The sequence below is a fragment of the Lytechinus pictus genome, chromosome 15 (genome assembly GCF_037042905.1).
Source record: "Lytechinus pictus isolate F3 Inbred chromosome 15, Lp3.0, whole genome shotgun sequence".
Lineage (NCBI taxonomy): Eukaryota > Metazoa > Echinodermata > Echinoidea > Temnopleuroida > Toxopneustidae > Lytechinus > Lytechinus pictus.
In genome coordinates, this window is record NC_087259.1 from 30563748 (window position 1) to 30584368 (window position 20621).

Below are 20621 nucleotides of genomic sequence, written 5' to 3' on the forward strand. Positions count from 1 at the left end.
AAAAAGACCGAGTTCTCGTTTGATTTTCTCGTTTCGATGGTGGTAAGCGATGACGCTGCTGAAGATGATAATGAGGATGGTGGTGGAGGTGATGATGGTGATGATGATAGTCAGGGGCGGATCCAGCCTTTTTCCCCGATCGGCAGCTCGAAGATGATTTTTGGTTTCTTTGAAGGGGTAGTCCTAATAGTCACTTTTTAGCTTTATTCTTATTAATCAACATAATATATATATAATATCATAATCCTTATTTATATAATGCGAGCGCGAAGCGCGAGCTAAATTTTTTGGAAATCTTATGTATTTTTTCCTAACATTTGAACATTCTGGGCAATGTTTGTTATCCTGATAAAGATGTGTATGCAACTAAATAAATACTACGAACGCGAAGCGCGGGCAGAAATGAACTGATGGAAAAGGTACCTGTGAAAGACTGCTTGCTGTTAGCCATGAAGACGTTACATATTTAAAAAATCAAATAATGCCAGCGCGAAGCGAGAGATGAAATTTTTGACATTTTTATCCAAAGAATGGAAATTCTAAGCACTTTTTGTAACTTAAACAGAATAGGTATATAACTAAACAATTGATGCGAGCGGAAAATTTCGAGATTTAGACCTACTGAACGAGACACTCTATTCATGTTTTGTGAATCATGAAAAAGGTGAGTAATTGGGGATCTTCCTTACATTAATAATGCGAGCGCAAAGCGCGAGCAGAAAATTTCCATATGCGTTTTAAACAGATCGAAAAGGTACCTGTTAAGGACTGCCACTTTATAGCCATGAAGACGTTACATAATTCAGCAATCAAATAATGCGAGCGCGAAGCGCGAGCTGAAAAAATTTGACATTTCTCCATAATGAATAGAAAATGTTAATCAATTTTTATAATCGTAAACAAGATAGCTTTATAACTAAACAATTGATGCGAGCGTGAAGCGCGAGCCGAAAAAAAAAAATCGAAATTTAGACCTAAAAACGGACACTCTATTCATGTTATGTAAATCATGAATAGAATATGTAATAGGGGATCTTTCTACATTAATAATGCGAGCACAAAGCGCGAGCAGAAAAATTTTGATATTGTGATCTGAAACTGGATAATGATTTGAATAGAGAACAAGTTGGGTATCGAATAAACATTCACCCACTTGCACACACACGCACACTTCATTTCTTCATTTGTCTTCTTTCTCCTTTTCTGATGATTTGTGACGTAATATTTTCTTCCAGACCTATGGAATATAATTGGTTTCCATGTAGCCCCTTTTCTCTTTTGGCTGCTATTACTCAAGCATTTATTTTGCTTATATAGTTTGCCACTGCATTTGTTTTTCACTACTTTGTCTTATCCTTAAGTTGTATTCATGTCTAAATTTTGTTATGCACACTGCTACAAATTTGTCACATTACAATGTACTTTAATGTCATACTACGATTATGTTTATGTATTGTAAATTTTGACTTTACAATAAATGCAGAAACTCCTGCAAAAAAATACATGCGCGCGCGTGTGTTATATTTAGACCTCTATATTTCAAGCACTTTGTAGGAAAATTGTGAGGTGGATATGGATCGCACTTAATAAAGAGCTGATATTTTCATTATTATTACTTTGAGTTTTGACATATGACGTACCGGCACGTCATTAGGTCATAATATGAAAATGAAGACTGTCTTCCTATTCCTCTTGTTAAGCGCAAGATGAAAAAAATTGATCAATTATTAAATGAATATCTTATTCAATAATACCTAATGAGGGCGCGAAATCTGATGATATGATGGCCTGAAAACTTGACATTTCAAGCACTTTTGTAATTATAACTAGGATACATCAGTTAATATATTATTAACCATTAATGCAAATTGCGAGCCTAAATTTTTTACACACTGTCATGAAAAGGGGATTTTAAGTAGTTTGTTGTATAATCAATATTGAGACATACATAACTCGCCAATCAAAATGCGAGCGTGCAGCGCTAGCTGATACGTTTTGACAATCAGACCTGAAAAAGGATATTTTGAAAACTTTATGGAATACACGAAAATAATAGGTACCTGATAAATCAAAATTTGCGAGCGCGCAGCGCGAGAAGAAAATTTTAATATTCTTTTTCTTTCTTTCTTTCTTTCCGTTGATGCCCACAATTAAAGTGTTGATTATTATGGCAAAGTTGAAAAAAGTTGACTTGACCTTGTTTGCGATATCCTACTGTACTGTTCACTGGCGTAAATCCCGGGGGGGATGGGGGGGATATATCCCCCCCACTTTTCGAGGAGGGGGGGATGGCCTGTACAAACATCCCCCCCCCCCCAATTTTTACGAAAGAAATGAAGAAAAAAAAACATCACAAGAGATAATTGTTTTATTGGTGAAAATTCTTCCTGAAATACCGCTTAACAAATAAAACAATATTATTGAATCATAACATGCAAAGAGCCAGTTCACCATTTCCAAACGAAATACTTCTGTCCTTATCATAACATTGAAGAGAAACTCCCGTTTCTTCCAATTCATCAATGTTGGTGTCTTTGGGAAGGGATTAAGATGGAATGTCAATTCTTTTTTAATGTAATCTCTAATAAAACCATTAAACCATCATGGGGTAAAAAAGATGATAATATTGGAGGGGTATTTGCCATATGGACATACAGTGGTGTAACTACGGGGGGGGGGGGCATTGGGGCACGTGCCCTCCCAATCGGCTGACCAAAAAAAAAAACGGGGAAAAGGAGAAAAGAGGGAGAAAGGAAAAGAAGCGTATAGTGGGAAAGAAGAAAATATTATTCATTATAATGTAATATTATAATTATGTTATGTTGCATTACATAAGAATTTTTTTTATCATAACTTCATGAAACATAATTTGCCCAGGGCCTACGTCTTCATTGTTCCTGGTGCTTGTATTGTCTGCTAACGAGATATATAATCCTGTTGTCTTATATATGAAACATTTCCTGTCCGTGATTACGTTCGCATTAGTGATTGGTGAAATATGTCTGCTCTTCATGAATTCCTAAAATCAGCCCTTAAAATGTCCCTTCTGATCTGAATATCAAAAATTTTCAGCTCGCGCTTCGCGCTCGCATCATTTGGATATTGAATTACGGATGGTCCTAGTTAATTCCTACAAAGAAACCTTAGAATGCCCCACTTCAGGTCTGAATTATCTAAATTTTCAGCTCGCGCTTTGCGCTCGCAATATTTGATTAGTGAGATGCGTATGATAATCATGATTGCAATTACTACAAAAAGTGTTTCATGTGTTCAGATGTAATTCTTATAAACCAGCAAGCGCTTGGCACTCGCATTAGATGACTATGGTGAGATATGCATACTCTTAATGGATTCCTAAAATATATTCCTCAAAATCTCGCTGTTTGGGGTAAAAATATACGAAAACTTCAGCTCGCGCTTCGCGCTCGTATTGATTAGCGAGACAGGTACCTATCATGATTACACAAATTTGATTATAATGTCTCTTTTTAGGTGTGAATATAAAAAAAATTCAGCTCGCGCTTCGCGCTCACATTATTTGATCAGTGAGATGCATATCCGTTTAATGACATTGTCCAGAAAATGTCTCTATTAGGTCAGTATAACTGGCAACTGAGCGCGCTCACTCAGTGATTCAAACATTTTGCTGGTGCCCCCTCCCCAATGCCGTGACCCACGGTACGCCACTGTGGACATATCAATGACAATTTCTTGCATATCTAAAAACATGACTGCAAAAAAAAAAGCCAAAATATTTCAGTCATCCCCCCCACCCATCAACACGGATTTACGCCAGTGGTACTGTTCAAACATGAGATTTTTTTTCTTTTTCTTTAGATAAAAAAGGACATTGCTGGTGATGCTGTTTACATGCTGACCCTTGTTACAAATGTGTCAAGGGTTGCAGCATCCATTACCTCAGCTGGTAGCCCGTTCCAGTCCTTCACAGTGCGAGGCAAGAATGAAGATCCTCTGTACTGAATTCTACAGGTGATCAGCTGGAACTGTCTGTTGTGAGAACGACGCAGGCGAGTTGGTAGTGGGACAAGTTTTGAGTTAATTATTGGGCAATGTGCAAGGTTGTTGGTTATTTTGAAGAGCATGGAGAGGCGTGTGATCTTTCTTCTCTGCTGAAGAGTCTGCCAGCCGAGGGTCTTGATCATCTCACTAACACTTGAGGTTTTATGGTACTTGTTCATGACAAAACGTGCAGCACGTCTCTGTATAGACTCCAGCTTATCAATGTGTTTCTTTGTAGAAGGATCCCAAAAGGACCATAAAACTGACATTTTTACAAATCCTTTTAAAAATCAATTTGTAAATCACACAACATAATGAAAGTTCGATTTCCGAGATAAAATATGTTTTGTATATTGACTTCCAAACTTGATATCTAAACTTCATATTGAACAAGATATGTAAATCACCTTAAAAGGCAATGCGAGCGCGAAGCGCGAGCGAAAATTTTATATAGTGACATGAAAGATTTTCTTAATTATTTTCCAAGTCTTCCCCCGATCTTATTGTATTACTCATCTTCTTCTTCTTATGTTTCCCCCTATTTTTCTCCTCTCTCTTCCCTTCTTTTTTTTTCTTTCCTTTTCTTTTTTGCTCCGCCAATAGGGGGGCCCGGGCCCCTCGCCCCCCCCCCCCTGGATCCGCCTATGGATAGTGAAGACAATGATGATGGTGACAATGATGATGTTTATGATGATGATTATTATTATTATGATAATGTAGCTTGGAGGAGAAAGAATATGAAGAAGAAAACAACAACAACAACTTAATTGCAGTCTTGGATTGCAGTCCAATTAAAAAAAAAAATGATGGCTGTAAAAAATTCCCTTCATTATCTCATCAGTTCATGAAATAAACCATTAACGAATTTCAATGCTGCATGTGTTAACGTCCTCTACGTTCATAGGTCACACAGTTCAATCCAAAACAAACGGGCGAAAGCCCCCGAATTGAACGAACTGGCCTCAAAATAATTATTTGTTTGGCGTTTTGGATTCGTATTATGTGAGAAATATCACAGGAAGCAGAGGTAATACGTGTTGAAAGTTGTTTGTGGTAGTATAATGAGCAAGACCCTGAAATAGTGGTCCATCTGATCAATTTCATTTCGACCTCGGCTAGCTGCAGCTGCTTGAAGTTGAAGTTGAAGGACTGCGCGTTAGCTGGACGGAGTTTACAACAGAGCTCCCGGTCGCTTGTGTCGGGAAGGGCCGTTGACCCGTTGTCATGTCACAAGCGAAGCGGCTGGATCTGGATGAGCTAGGAGCTGAGCTGGCCGTGAAGGACGTGAGTATGGAATACTAGTCTTGAGGACTCCATGATGATGTTTTTTTAAATAATTAATATTTTGACATATATACTTCTTCATCATGGAGTTTTGACAATCTTCCCATAGACGCATAAGAGACTGACCAAAACAAAGATAGAAATCCATCCTTTTTATAAGATAAATGTCACGTAAATGTTGGTGATTTTATTTATTTTTACACCTTCCCGACACAAGCGACAAGTGACACAATTGTTAAATAAATCCCCAGAAACGACGGTGATTCCTGTCTAGATAGTCTGACCCTTGAACCGCTTCGTTATGATGTAGGCCCTAGCTACGATTAGCGATGTTACAGAATGCTGTTTTGAAGAACAATTTATAGATAGAAAGTATTATTTAACAAATACTTATTCATAATCACGTATTAAATTTTAGTATTTGTTGAATAATAATTTTAATCTATAAATTGTTCTTCAAAACAGCATTTTGTAACATCGCTAATCGTAGCTACGTCATAACAAAGCGGTTCAAGGGTCAGACCTTATGGCCCGAATTCACAAAGGTGGATTCTACAAAATCCACAGATTTTAGAATCCGCGGATTTTTGAGTCCATGGATTCTGGAAAATCCGCGGATTCTGCAGTTTGTGATTCACCAACGGTGGACTCAAAAATCCGCGGATTCCACCAGACCCACGGTTGAGTCCATGGATTCAACCGTGGACTCAACAAAATCCATGGATTCAACCATGGATTTTCAATCAAATCTAGGGATTTCCCCTTTTTTGAGACTGCACTGAGCATGCTCAGTGTCATAAAAGAATAAACATCTGCAGCATATACACAATAAACTAAAAATATATTATTTCAAAATACATGTTTGCTGGTACAGACCCCCCCCCCCCCCCCATCTCCCAAGAATTCTGTTTGCTGGCATTGGTTGTTGTGTATCATTACACACACACACACACACACACACTGTACACACACAAAATAGAACACATCATCAGCTGGCTGCACTTAATCAACAACCATCATCATCATCATCTGTTAAAGTACAGTCCACAATGGCCTTGAAGTGGCAGAAGGCGGAAATTAATTATTTAATTGAATTAATCGCTGACAGACAACAAAAGATTTGTAATAGAGAAACGCATCACAAGGCCAATGAGGCGAAGACTGCCGCGTGGAATGAGGTGGAGGAGCAGTTCTGTGCTCGATTCGGGAGGCGGTGGCCCCTCCACAAAATGAAGGAGCTGTGGAAGCGCCAAAGAGGGTATGCTAAGAAAGAGTTTAGCAACTTCAAAGCTAAATTGAGGCAGACTGGTGGCGGTCCTCCACCATCCCCACTGTCTGCATCAACCATCCTAATCAAAGAATTGCTGCCAGGGGATTTTGTGCAACTGCAAAATCCCTTCGACGATGACGTTGTTCTGGCAAACGAGCAGGCGATGACAGCTCTGGACTTTATTCGAGGGGTTCACAAGTAAGTCCAAAACAGTAACGAAAATTGATTAGAAATGCATTTAATTTTATGATTGTAAACATACTCATGCTGATAAAGTATGTAAGATCATTATATTGACCCCTCCCATGCATTACTAATTAATTTCCTTTGAAAAAATAGGATTATATCTCACTTATCCTCATTTAAAAACTTGTCAATTCTTTTTAATATCGATAATACATTTCAATGTCGTCTGCGCCGCCATCGCACCGCAAAAAGTATTTTTGTAGTCCCATTCGTTCATTTGCGCGTAGTTCAAAACCATAGTTTGGCCAAACTCCACAGATTTCAATGTGTGTAGGTCTATCGTCAGATTTAATGTGAAACCGAACGATAAACGAACTCAAGCTAGTCACGTCTATCGATGTTAAGAGGTCTATATAGTTCAACCTTCTTTAAATTAACTTTTTATGTGGCTAAATGCAAAACTTACCTCAAATAATCCCTTTATCGGTGCCTATATTGATGAAAATTTCCACATTTTGCCGAGCTAACTCCAATTCGTACTCCGTACTCCAACTTTAGTTTAAACTTTTAGATCAGCTGTGCAGTCATGTGACTGATTTATGAGACGCCGTTTTTCCACAATTTTATCTTAATTATGAAATGTCTTTTATCATATCAGTTGTAAGGCCCATCCCATGACATTTTTCTCAAAACTTTACTGGTCAGCTCGTCTCGTTCTCACTCCATTTTTATGTCTTTTTTAATCCTCAGTTGTGGTAAGATTCTTCTAATTAAATTAGTTTAGCTCACAAATTCCAAGCCGTAGGCCTACCGAAAAAGGGCTACTAATTTAGAAACGATGATAAAACAACACAGAGATATATTTCAATTTACAAATCGTTTTGGGTGATTTCATTTTTGTTTTTTAAAGGGTTTGTGTAATATGCCTTTAAATATGTTCTAGATATTTTAGCAACTAATTGTCCCTTCTGGGTCCAGACTAATTCAGCTAACTAAAAATTAAACAAACATCTCGATTCACTTAATAAATCTTATGATTGCCCGCACAGGACATTTTCAGATATTAGATGAATGAAGCAGGGGCCGCGGAAGCGGGATATATCCAAAACTGTGTCTAAAAACATTTTTAAATAAATGTAAACAAATTTCCAGATGATTGTGATTTTTGTCTGGTCAGACGTCCCCGGCCACCTCCCCCCCCCCCTCCCCCATATATAAAGAGAGCCAAAAAAAAAACCTACTCATACTTTTGGAATATTGAGAGGCATTTATTATCCAATACCCCCACCCCCATAAAAAATAAACCTTTTTTACAAAATATCGACAGGGCCTATGAATATAAAAAAAGTCTTTAATTAAGAAAGGTATTTTTTAAGAAAATATATTTTTAAAAACAAAGAATTTCATTGCTACCAAAATGGTGGAATGTAACCCACAATGGACCTGAACAGGGGCGGATCCAGGATTTCCCCATAGGGGAAGTTTTTAACCAAAATTTAAGGGAATTAATTCGTCCACGAAAAAAAGTCATAAGCATATTAAGCAAAAATAAAAATTAACAAAAAATTAAGGGTATTTTGTCCACGAAATAAATTGACAAGCCGAAGAAAGGGGGTTTTAACCAATAATTAGGGGTACTTCGTCCACAAAAAAATATTGACAAGCAAAAAAAAAAGGTCTTCCCTTTTAAAATGGGGAGGGGCACACTTTTGTTTAAACGGAATTTTTACATTATAAATTTTAATTGTGCATATCTCAACAGGGAGGGGACGGCACAGGCCGGCTGTGTCCCCCTGGATCCGCCAGTCGACCTGAAATTAACTTTCTAAGCAAAATAAAAATAAAAAGAGATTAAGGTCATTAAAAAAAATCCAGTTCAATGTATCTTTATAAGTTCAATATGTAAAATTTTCTTTGCAGATCATCTTCAACAATCCATACACATGGTTCAGCCGCCCAACATGCCCAAAGAGATCCGAAGAGTAGCACTGAAGCGTCAAGGTAATTATTCCGTTATTGAAAAGAAAAATATGTAGACCTGAACAAAATTTAAGAGTATTAATTCGTCCACGAAAAAAGTGATAAGCAAAACAAAAAAAAATTCCAAAATATGTTTGTATACGAAAAAAAATTGACAACCAAAAAAGGGGGTTTTAACCAAATATTAGGGGTACTTCGTCCACAAAAAATATTGACAAGCAAAAAAAAACGTCTTTACTTTTAAAATGGGGAGGGGCACACTTTTGTTTAAACGGAATTTTTACATTATAAATTTTAATTGTGCATCTCAACAGGGAGGGGACGGCACAGGCCGGCTGTGTCCCCCTGGATCCGCCAGTGGACCTGAAATTAACTTTCTAAGCAAAATAAAAATAAAAAGAGATAAAGGTCATTTAAAAAAATCCAGTTCAATGTATCTTTATAAGTTCAATATGTAAAATTTTCTTTGCAGATCATCTTCAACAATCCATACACATGGTTCAGCCGCCCAACATGCCCAAAGAGATCCGAAGAGTAGCACTGAAGCGTCAAGGTAATTATTCCGTTATTGAAAAGAAAAATATATAGACCTGAACAAAATTTAAGAGTATTAATTCGTCCACGAAAAAAGTGATAAGCAAAAAAAAAAAAAATTCCAAAATATGTTTGTATACGAAAAAAAATTGACAACCAAAAAAGGGGGTTTTAACCAAATATTAGGGGTACTTCGTCCACAAAAAATATTGACAAGCAAAAAAAAAACGTCTTCACTTTTAAAATGGGGAGGGGCACACTTTTGTTTAAACGGAATTTTTACATTATAAATTTTAATTGTGCATCTCAACAGGGAGGGGACGGCACAGGCCGGCTGTGTCCCCCTGGATCCGCCAGTCGACCTGAAATTAACTTTCTAAGCAAAATAAAAATAAAAAGAGATTAAGGTCATTAAAAAAAATCCAGTTCAATGTATCTTTATAAGTTCAATATGTAAAATTTTCTTTGCAGATCATCTTCAACAATCCATACACATGGTTCAGCCGCCCAACATGCCCAAAGAGATCCGAAGAGTAGCACTGAAGCGTCAAGGTAATTATTCCGTTATTGAAAAGAAAAATATGTAGACCTGAACTTATATTTTCCAATGCATTAGCCAAAGAATCGAACATATTGTTTTACTTAAATCTTTTTTGGGGGGGATGGGGTTAAATGGCTATGCGCTTTTTTTTTTAAATATAATTTTTTATGTATTGCCTAAGCATGATCGAACTGATACTGAACTAATGAAACAATAAATATTTAGGCTATTCTTAAGTGTTTCCTTTGTCAGTGTTGAAATATGACAAATATTTTCATGCACTTCAGTCATCAAATATTCAACTGATGTTCATTTCTACTCTAGTTCAATTTAATTGTTTCCCTTTTATTACAGCAGTCAATCCAACATTCTGGCTTCTTCGTTGTTAGCAACATCATCATCTTTCGCAGTAAGGTAATTATTACCAACATTCTCCATTAAGTGTTCATTCAAATTATCATGATTCGTATGCAGTAGAAAATCATTATTGTCATATCCCTCTTATTAATATTATCATCATGGTCGTTGTTATTATTATCATCACCATCACGGTTATCGTTATTATTATCATCATCATCATTATTGTCACTATTATTATCATCACCATCATCATCATATTATTATTATTATTACTATTATTAATATTCCTACAGCAAGAAACTGATCCACAATGTGCCGCACTCAACCCAGGTGAGGTAAATGGGTACCGGTAGGAAGTAATTCCTTAAAAAGCTGTGTGCGCTATGAACGCCTAGCTTAGCCGGGTAATTATAGGAGCGCCTTGAGCACCTAACAAGGTGGATATGTGGGCAATATAAATACCCTATATTATTATTATTATCGTCATTATGACCTTACACATGCCTATTTTACATATTTATCTACATTTCTAGAATAGGTATCCACATGGAAAATTACAAATCGCACTGCTAGAAAACATGTATCGCATAGGTACAGGTATTATGGTATTGCATTTATGACCTTAACAAGAGTAGTGGTCTATACTGATTGACTTGGGACAGGAGGCTTTATCCCACAGTAATTAAGTTAACTTTGGTGTCCCAATGAAACGGTTGATATTTGTATTATCTATTCTAAAATGTATTTATGTATTATTTGCCGAATAAATAGTAATAATAATAATAATAACAAATTTAATAACATGAATTATCTTTACAGACCCATTTCCGGAGTTGAGACACCCCAGTGCCATACACCTGTTTCCAACACGGCCTCTATCCCTATTGACCTGACAAGTGACATTGACGCTTCAAGGTATGAAACGTTTAAATTTAGATCATGGTCACATGACAAAGTTGACAAAATTGAATCCATGTTTTATTAATACCGTACGCAATCATCATTCTCTGAATACCATGGCGGCACCGTGGTGGGGGGGGGGCGCATTTCCCCACCCCCCCCCCCACATCCACCTAAAATTTTGTAAACCGAAAAACCAAAAACGTGTATTAAATGTTGTTTCTGTCCGCTTCTGCATGCTCCACCCAAAATGTTCTTGGCCTGACCTATGTATTATGTATTGGTATATCTTGTTTCTTCATTACAGCAACCATCCTTCCAGCAGTTCTCGACCATATGCATCATCTTCATTTCTCTCTTGTCCTAGGTAAATACCACATAAAATATTATAATTGTTTCAATTATCTGTATTTATTCATGAATGTAATTATTCAATATATATAATTGTGTTTTTCCCCAGGGATTGCTTAGATTGTTTATTCCCCATGCTCCGGCCTCCATTTCGAAACAAACAAACAATTGATATCTATGATTTTTATATGGAGTCTAAAATTTTTTGAAACGCGCTCATTTGCCAGGTATACTGAGAAAAGGGGACATTTTAAGGACTGATTTTAGGAATTCATTAAGAGCAGACATATCTCACTAATCCACTAATGCGAACGTAAGCATGGACGGGAAATGATTTACATTAATACCTTAAAATGGGGCAATCACTTTAAGTAGTCATGAAAAAGAAGCATATGTCACAAAAGAAAACAATAACTCGCCACTGGATGTCATATTATACTTTGCTTCGTTACAGATCAGCATCATTGTCAAAAGAAGTCGTTAATGAATGTGATAAGCCAGGAGACGAAACAGATGACTTCCCCAAAACAAGGTATTAAATTGCAAATATTATCAACCTAATTTGTTGATAAAGCATGCATATTTTTGTCATTTCTATCTTTGGTGGGCTACTTTGACCATCAATAGGAGAGATGAAACTTAAACTGGTAATAAACAGGAATGATAATTGGTAGAATGGAGGTTATTTCAGAGAAGTATTTCTGTGGTCATTTATCATTGAAACATAGGCCTATATATAAATGAAGATAAGATAATTAAAATTAAGAGTGGAAAGAAGTATCATTTGCCATTTGCAATGTCATTCATAAGGACAAAGGAACTTCTTATATAAATGTATTATCAACATGTTCAAATTTCTTTTGAGGGTAACCATCCTTTTGCTTCTCTTCTACAGCAATCAGTCTTCAAGCGTTGGAAGACCATTCGCACCGTCCCTTTCCTCTACATGGTAATTATTGCTCATGTTTCTACTTTGCAAAGGTTGCCATTAAATATCAATCCATGTTTTAAACTTCCAAAGAAAAATCAGGCAAAGCAATGAAATCAAGTGGATAAAAGTTCTCTGTATTACAGCGCAATGTAAAGTTGTCCATCACAATACATATATATTTTTTTAAGATTAAAATGTAGAATGATTTAGAATTTTGAAAATTATGCTTTATTCATGTCCTTTTTGCCAACCTACTCTTATAATTCTATTATCTCTGAATATTTCAAATAATTTTGAATTTGGGGGGGGGGGGGGGCAGTCTGCCCCCTGACGAGCCACAACCCATGCAAAGGACGTATCCCTGCCCCCCCCCCCCCCTGATGAGCTTGAAAGACCTTATTTGCCCCCCCCCCCCTGACGAGCTTGAAAGACCATGATCACTCTTATCAATGGAAATAATACCTGAAATAATTCAAAGCAAAATCAATTCAATTTGATAACAGACAACAATTTAATATATTATTTTGTCACATTTTCCACCCATTAATAACCACAATTTACATTATTATTTAACTATGATTAAATAGATTATGACTGTTAAAACTATTTTTCTGCAAGTCAAGTGATATGCATGTAAAAACTAATTTGTTGAAATTCAAATACATCATACTATCATGGAATACCATTAAATCTTAATTAAATAAATTTTTTATTTTGGTCAATAATTTTTAACAGCAATGCATCACCTCGAAAGAGGAACTTGGAAAATCGTCGCCAAGGCACCAAGAGAGCTCGTGTGACAACAGAGGAAGCCATTCTAGAGCTGGACAAAAAAGAGCACGAGCTCAGAATGAGGCTTATGCTCAAAGAGCACGAAATCAAAATGAAGTTGATCAACGCTGAATATGAAAATAAAATGAAAATTGCCAATGCTGAACATGCCATCAAGATGGACATTTTTTCTTTACAGAAATGTACTGAAGCAGCAAAGAACAGAGAAGCCCTTGGCTACCCTAATTCCGAGGATTAAGAATTGAAATCATCAATTATGGTCTATCCATGCATGTACACATATTCTGTTAATAATTGAATTTAATTAAAATTATAATATCCAATAATATATATTATATAAACAGTACTGCAGATTATATCAAATACTTATAGCTAAAGAAATTACAGAAGTTCTTGATTTGCTGATGTGGTTGGGAGAATTCATTTGAATATTTATATCATAAAAACTGTATATAGACATTATCTATTCATAAATTAGGAATTATGTTGTAATGGATGACAATGTACTAGAAAGACTGAGAAAAACAAATATAGTATACAGTACCTGACTCATTATCAATATTCATGAAAACTAGGGCAATAAAGTTTAAAATGTCCAGCTCAGATGTCAGATATGGGTAATTATATTTCATATTTATGTTATTAATGTACATATATTCTTCACTCTCTATGATGATTAAGTATTTATTGAATATTGATATATGACTTCGGCATTATCAATTGAAAAATACACGAAGAGCATGACAGTAAGAAAGTGAGTATTTATTTTTTAAAGTAAACCTAGTTAGAAGGATCTGGTCTTTGTCTGAATGATTTTCACACTTCTCTAACTTAAAGAAATACAATGGAATTATAAGATTTTGTATATATGTTCATATATCAAACACAAGTATCGAAAGACTCACTTAAAACCAGTCTTCTTAATATCTAAGAATTGGACCACGACAATGTCAGTTGTTGGGATGTTAGACGTAGAAATATAAGATATCAATAAATAAACGCTATGTTTCTTGAAAAATGAATATATGCTGTGATATATTCAATAAAAATGTATATAAATCACAGTAATATTTACACCATGTGCCATTAGAATTATAATGTTCATTGAAATAAAACACATGTGATATGTTTCTTTCAATTCATATTCCAATGCCTTACATGTATATATCCGACAATGGAAAGGCCATCAATTCAATTTGATGAGAGAAGTAAATGAATGGATAGTTTGCAAATAAACTGCATTTCCTGAAATTGCAATCACTCAATTTAATATTGTTCTGTATCATTCTTTCATTGTATGGCAACAATAACATACACATTGCACAATATTTATCCATTCATTAACTGTAGGCCCAGTAGATGCATTATCAGAGATTATTGTTGTTGACAGAAAAAAGAAATCATTGGAAACCAACTTCTGCAATTGGGGCATAAAAAGAGTTGACATTATTTCTAAATACAAAACAAGAACAGTATTGCCTGCAGCAGAGTCTCAAAGAGTGCTGTAATTTCACAGGACACTTCTTACCAGCATTCACAATTAATCTGTTTCATAATGCAATAAGTGATTTATTCTCTTGAAATGATATAAAGAATTGTCTCAATTTTCTCATCAATAACATATAAAGTGGCATTTCACATATATAATACCAGGAAGTGATTTTTTTTAGTCCTTTTTTTTATAGAGTCTGCAGCAAAAAGATTCACACGGCAAAAAACACATTCATCAATAAAAGATGAGTACTTTCTGAATTAATGAAAATGGGAATGTGGGATCATGAAGCTTACAAATTTTCCAGTTAATACCACAATTTACAGAATGATTCTTTTTATCAAAAATATTTTAAGACAGAAATTAGAATCCATTTGAATTGTACGGGATGAAGCAATTGACTTCATCAACATGCTTGTTGAAATGAGAAGGAACACAGTGAACAATAATAAAAAACAAGGTAAACAGGAGTAAATTACAAAGAGGTACTTGCAATGGAGACATGGCATTAACGTTCCAATCATTTGTTGTTAAGAGTCATCAGGGATGGTTCAAGCGATACTGCAGGCCAAAAATAATTATATTTAAAGAAATAAGAGTAAAAATTAACAGAGCAAAACTCTGAAAGTTTTATCAAAATCTGATAAAACAAAATAAGTTATTGAATTTTAAAGTTTGACAACATTTTGCAAAAACGTTTAAAATGTCATAACTTTATTTGTTGTCCAAATTTAATGAAATTTCCAGTGTTTTGTTTGTCTGATTTTACTTTATCTGTTCAAATCATACTGTTTTCAGCCTGGAGTATCCCTTTTAATCCCAACACAAGAAGGAAGATCGAATCCAGAAGTTTTCCAACATTGAGTGAAGAAGTTGAAGCTACTTAACAAAGAATTCTAAGAGTAATGCAGGTAACCTGATGTGCTGGGTGCATCGATGGAAACTGTTTACATTAGGAGTGAGTGATGGGAAACCATTCCAATCAAGTGTAATAGTTGATTGCAAAAAAGAGTTTCATGCAGCTAACCTTACATCCTTAGTTACATTCACTGGTAGTACAAATATTTTTTTTAAGTAATTAACCATCCTGACTACACTCAACAATAACTCCAAAATAAAGATTTTCTGAATATTTTTCTATAACTTGTCACATCCCAAATTGAGAAATAATTTCAATTGAATGAAAATTTTAACTTGTGTAAAATAATTTTAAAACAGCACAAGAATATGTAAATTTTGCCATAGAGTAACTGATATAATAGAACTGTGACAGCTTGCATGAAATGCTATTGAATAGAAAATCAATAATTCTCTAATAATGTTGTAATTCTTAAGTGGCTAGTAATGACAGTAGTAGCTTTTACTAGGACGTAATGGCAGAGGTATAAAATATTACAGAATGTATATGATCTTTTAAAACATAAATTTCAGCTGCGGTTATGATGTCAAGATGGTTCAAAAAGAATTCAATAAAATGACAACCGAGGATTTGTAAACTGGCCATCTTCATTGTATTATATTTCATCTGAGATTTAATTTAGGGTATTATTATCTTGTTAGGTGCTCTCTATTACCCCGGTTAGGCTCGGCTGCTGATTCTGATGCTCACAGCTTTTTCATGTATTTAAGAACATAATTAAAAATATAAATGTAGTTGCATAAAACTCTTGTTTGCTGGAATGATAACAAGTACCTTGACAGCATCAGCATTCACAGATTTTCTCTGAAGTGACTGAAAAAACAGCAAGGGCTTGAGCAGATTGTTCTGAGTGGTTACCTGGATTAGCGGGTGAAGTGATCCTCAATGATCTGTTCTCTCCTGAGCCTACCAGCGACTGCATCGCGGTGGCCAGGAGGAAGGTGATCCAGTGGCATATCATTATCAGGCTCAGGTCCTTGAAATTCTTCCTCGCGCCACTCCAAAGATATATTCCAAAGGACCGAGCATGCCACTATAACTATGAATGCAGTGTCCACCTTCACACGCAAATCATTGAGGCAAGGGAATCTCCTCTTCCAACGGCCAAAGGTGCGCTCAATAACACAGCGGCCTCTCTTGTGGGCATGATTGTAGCGCATCTCTGGCCGTTGGAGAGGGTTTTGGAGGGGAGTCATCAAAAAGGGGAGGCACGCGTACCTGCAAAATAATGAGAAAGAAACAAAATAATAAGTGAACATAGATAATATTGAACAAAACTTGCCAAATAAAAATGCAAAGGACTTCTGTAAGTATTCTGTTGCATTTTCAAGATGACAAAAAGACCTAAAATAAATATTCAAAAAACCCCATAATATCCAAAGTATATAAAATGTCAATGAATTTGTTTATAATTATCATGGTTAAGGTTTGATTATCTTGAAACATGTTCTGTAAATCAAAGTTACATGTTATTTTCGTTAATTTTGTGTGTGGTCTATATCCATTTTGAAACTGAAATGCATATTTCTTCTTCCTTTCATCACCCTTAGTTTTAGTTTACTATTTGAAAAATCATGGGGAGGAGCAGCCACTCCACCACCCCTCCCCCTAGCTATGTAGCAGTTATAATTCATGAAATTTAAAAATTACTTTGACATACAAATATATAAGGCCACGCATCTTGAACTCACCCCATTTGTGTTATGTCACAATTGAATAGTGCACCTATCGGTAATCAAATGGTCATAACTTAAATAAAAATTATCCTATCCTTACAAAACTATATTTTTTCAGAAGAAAATTTCATGAGGATTCCATAAATGGCATTAAGTGAAGTAGAAAAATTGCTAACATATTATGAGTGAAAATCTTTGACATTTTACAACCCCCAATATACTTTATTTCAAACATCCATAATTTTTTCCTCTTTGCCCATATCATTAATTACTTAACATTTTTGTATTGCTTATTATTTACATGATATATAACTTCAAGGGATTCATTCATTTCATACAGATCATATTGATATGTAAATTTTGAATATCCAATACTGACATTTCTTTTCTGTCATTGCTTTACTTTCTAAAAAAATCATAATAAATGAAGGACTCTGTGATGTGTACAGAGGTGTATTTTTATGCCCATTATATCAAAGGACAAGTCCATCCCAACAAAAATTTGATTTGACTAAAAAGAGAAAAATCCATTAAGCATGACACTGAAAATTTCATCCAAATTGTTAGAAGCAGTATTTTATATTTCATGCATTGTTTTACGGGAAGCAAGTGAAGGTTTTTTTAAGTACATGTAGTTGGTTACATTTTTTTTTTAATCGACATACCCACTATCTCCAAGCAACAACCCAGAACCATCTGCTCTTGCCTCTAGCTGCAATTTCAGTGCACTCTCATTGAAAATCCGTGAATCATGAGTGCTGCCAGGCCACCTTGCCACGATACTTGTTATCTTTCCAGCATTATCACAAACAACCTAATCATGGTACACAGAGAAACATCAATAGGAGAAAGAAAAAAACACATGATAAATTGAATTCGTTCATCATCTTCTTTTCATCTTCTTAACACCTTCTTCATCATCTTTTCATATTAATATATATGCTAACTTCTTAAAATAAAACAAATCAATTAAAGGGGAAAAACATTTTATGAGAAACATATAAATGAAAATCAATATCAAAGTATATCAAAAGTACCTGAAAATAAATTCTTAGACTGTAGCATCTAATTAATATCTAAATAAATAAATTTCTAATGAAAATGCTCAAGAGCATATTTAAAGGAAAAATAAGAAAAATACAGTACATTACAAAGAGAGGGTGCTAAATAAAACAATCTAAATTTCAATGTTTAAAAAAGAAATCAATGACCGCTATTATACTTTAGTGACATTGGAATTATGATAGGAGTACAAGTCACATTATCGACCCTTTACCAAAACTTCAGACTGGCATAACAGAGTATACGTTTATGAAGATAAGTACCGGTAATATATTAAAAATGCAATCTAACCTGCACATTGATGGAATACCTGTTCTTCCGGTTAAGAAAGTACAGGGCTTGTTCCCCACCAGGACTCCTAATGTATACATGAGTCCCATCGATGGCACCTATGACGCCAGGAAACCCGCAGTACTCGTAGAATCTCTGCTGGGTAGATTCAACCTCTTCTCTCATAGTTGGAAATCTTATGAATTCTCTCTTCCTTCTTGCAATAGCCTCAGAAACATCTCTGATGACTCTGCAAACAGATGATTGGGACATTGATGCTTCGTCCCCATGCATCCTCTGGAATGAACCTGAATTAGAAAAAGAAATTCTAATGTATAAAATTTGAACTGGATAATTTTCCTAATAAAACCAAAACAATTATAAATAGAACATAGATAAAGAAAATAACAAATGAATATTGAAAAATATAATGGGATGAAACATATTGAGCGTAGTGAAACATGGTGTTTGGTGTTAGAAAAATCAATACGCAAATGCATTTGTTACACCGATCCTTGTAATGACAATGATTACTTGAATTATGGTCAAACATCCAGAAATTCAATTTTTTTTTTCGTTTCAAGAGGGGGGGGGGGGGGACAGAATATTACATATTTAGTTTGATGTTGTTGATTAAAGGTTTTTAGACAATTCTGATATCAGTGTTAACTAGGGTTCTGTCTACATTAGCTAATCAATATTATTATAAATGGATTACTTTGCACAAAAACTTTTACACCAGTTACTAGTAATGTAATGAGTTGCTTTAATGTAACCTAAATTCATGCACTGGTGTACAGATGAAAGGGGGATCTTGGGGGGGCTATGCCACTTCTCTCTCTCTCTCTCTCTTGTTGACATTTATAAATTTAAGTAATGTCATGGAAAGTTGTGTGGATGTATAATGAAAATAACAATGACATCTTTTGTGGTTTATTAAACAAATTATTTTCACCAGCATTGAGTCATAGACTAGTGCAATAATCAGAGACTGATGAATGCAATATATACATGTATGATATACCCCTCAAGCGCATCCAATATCATACATATTTGGTGGATAATATGAACTCACCAACTGCATAAAATCGCAAAGTTGTCAGAACCTGCAAAAAAACAGGTAGTGGTTCATTACGTTCTGTATTCCTCCTCAGATCACCCTCAAGCATGTTGATGAGATGGAGCGCAGTCTCTTTTGACAAGCGATACCGCATTCGAAAGGCTTCATCCACGTACAACTCAAAAGGATTCATTCTGTCTTGTAATCCCCTTTGAGGTCTGGGCCTATTGGCTATCTGTGTGTACATGGAAAAATTATTTAGAGTAAACATGAAAAAAGTGGTAATTCAAGATTCCCTGAACAATAGGCAAGGTTTGTAAACATTTAGCCACCCCCCCCCTCCTAGTCTTCTTAGGTATCATATGGAAATAGCCATGTCTATTTAGGATTAAGTTTGTTTTTCTTTTCCTAATTTTTTTACTAATACATACATTGCAATTTGCATACATCAAGTCACGTTTCAAGTAATCTGGTGCTTTAATTGCCGTACTTTCGTTCATTTTGGCTCAATCCATTTTTTATACCTTGGAGGAAAATTGTCACTGCTTGTGCAAGTAGGAACGAATATTTGCCATGTTGGTTTCATCACTAGTGCTTCAACAAATATCTCCTCCACATTTAGAAACAATTTTGACAGTTATAAAAAAAGGAAATATTTTGTGATAAGCACTGCATCAGTATGTTTTTCAATAGAAACAAAAGCTTACCTCTCTGACCCTGTCGACGCGATCAAGGTGCATCAAATGAGCACGGTGATTTTCTGCCATACCAGTATTTGTTCTGCATAGAAAATGAAAATGACAGAGGGTAAAGTTTCAATGGCAAAGAAAATACATATTAGATGAGCATGAGACTAGAATGAGGTTCAGTATTTATCTATTAACTCATTGAGATAACAGTTTGCCAAACTTCTCTCAAATCTGTATTCTGAAAATTGTCTTACTCATTTTACTGTATCTCTGTAAGGACGTCCCCTATTTTATCTCTGAAAAG

The 20621-nt window shown here is 35.2% G+C and overlaps 2 protein-coding genes across 4 annotated transcripts; one reads left to right on the forward strand and one right to left on the reverse strand.

The window, feature by feature from the left end:
* Positions 1–4934: 4934 nt before the first annotated feature.
* LOC129278086 (uncharacterized) lies at positions 4935–15251 on the forward strand. Of its 3 annotated transcripts, XM_064110561.1 has the most exons (11): positions 4935–5304; positions 6413–6772; positions 8681–8761; positions 9213–9293; positions 9746–9826; positions 10170–10229; positions 10995–11090; positions 11383–11442; positions 11881–11958; positions 12322–12375; positions 13093–15250. In XM_064110561.1, exons 2-11 carry the CDS (start codon positions 6534–6536, stop codon positions 13385–13387), a joined length of 1125 nt encoding a protein of 374 aa, XP_063966631.1. In that variant the 5' UTR covers positions 4935–5304; positions 6413–6533; the 3' UTR covers positions 13388–15250. The 3 variants fall into 3 exon arrangements, with proteins under 3 accessions (XP_063966631.1, XP_063966630.1, XP_063966629.1); XM_064110560.1 differs by lacking the exon at positions 4935–5304 and having other exon boundaries at positions 5851–6772; positions 10173–10229; positions 13093–15251; XM_064110559.1 differs by lacking the exon at positions 4935–5304 and having other exon boundaries at positions 5851–6772.
* A 239-nt stretch (positions 15252–15490) lies between these two features.
* On the reverse strand, positions 15491–20392 carry LOC135156852 (putative nuclease HARBI1). Its single transcript, XM_064110562.1, has 5 exons — positions 20336–20392; positions 19644–19863; positions 18590–18876; positions 17902–18050; positions 15491–16778 (listed from the first exon to the last, which is right to left on the reverse strand). The coding sequence occupies exons 1-5, from the start codon at positions 20366–20368 to the stop codon at positions 16424–16426; spliced, it is 1044 nt and encodes a 347-aa protein (XP_063966632.1). The 5' UTR covers positions 20369–20392; the 3' UTR covers positions 15491–16423.
* Positions 20393–20621: the final 229 nt, after the last annotated feature.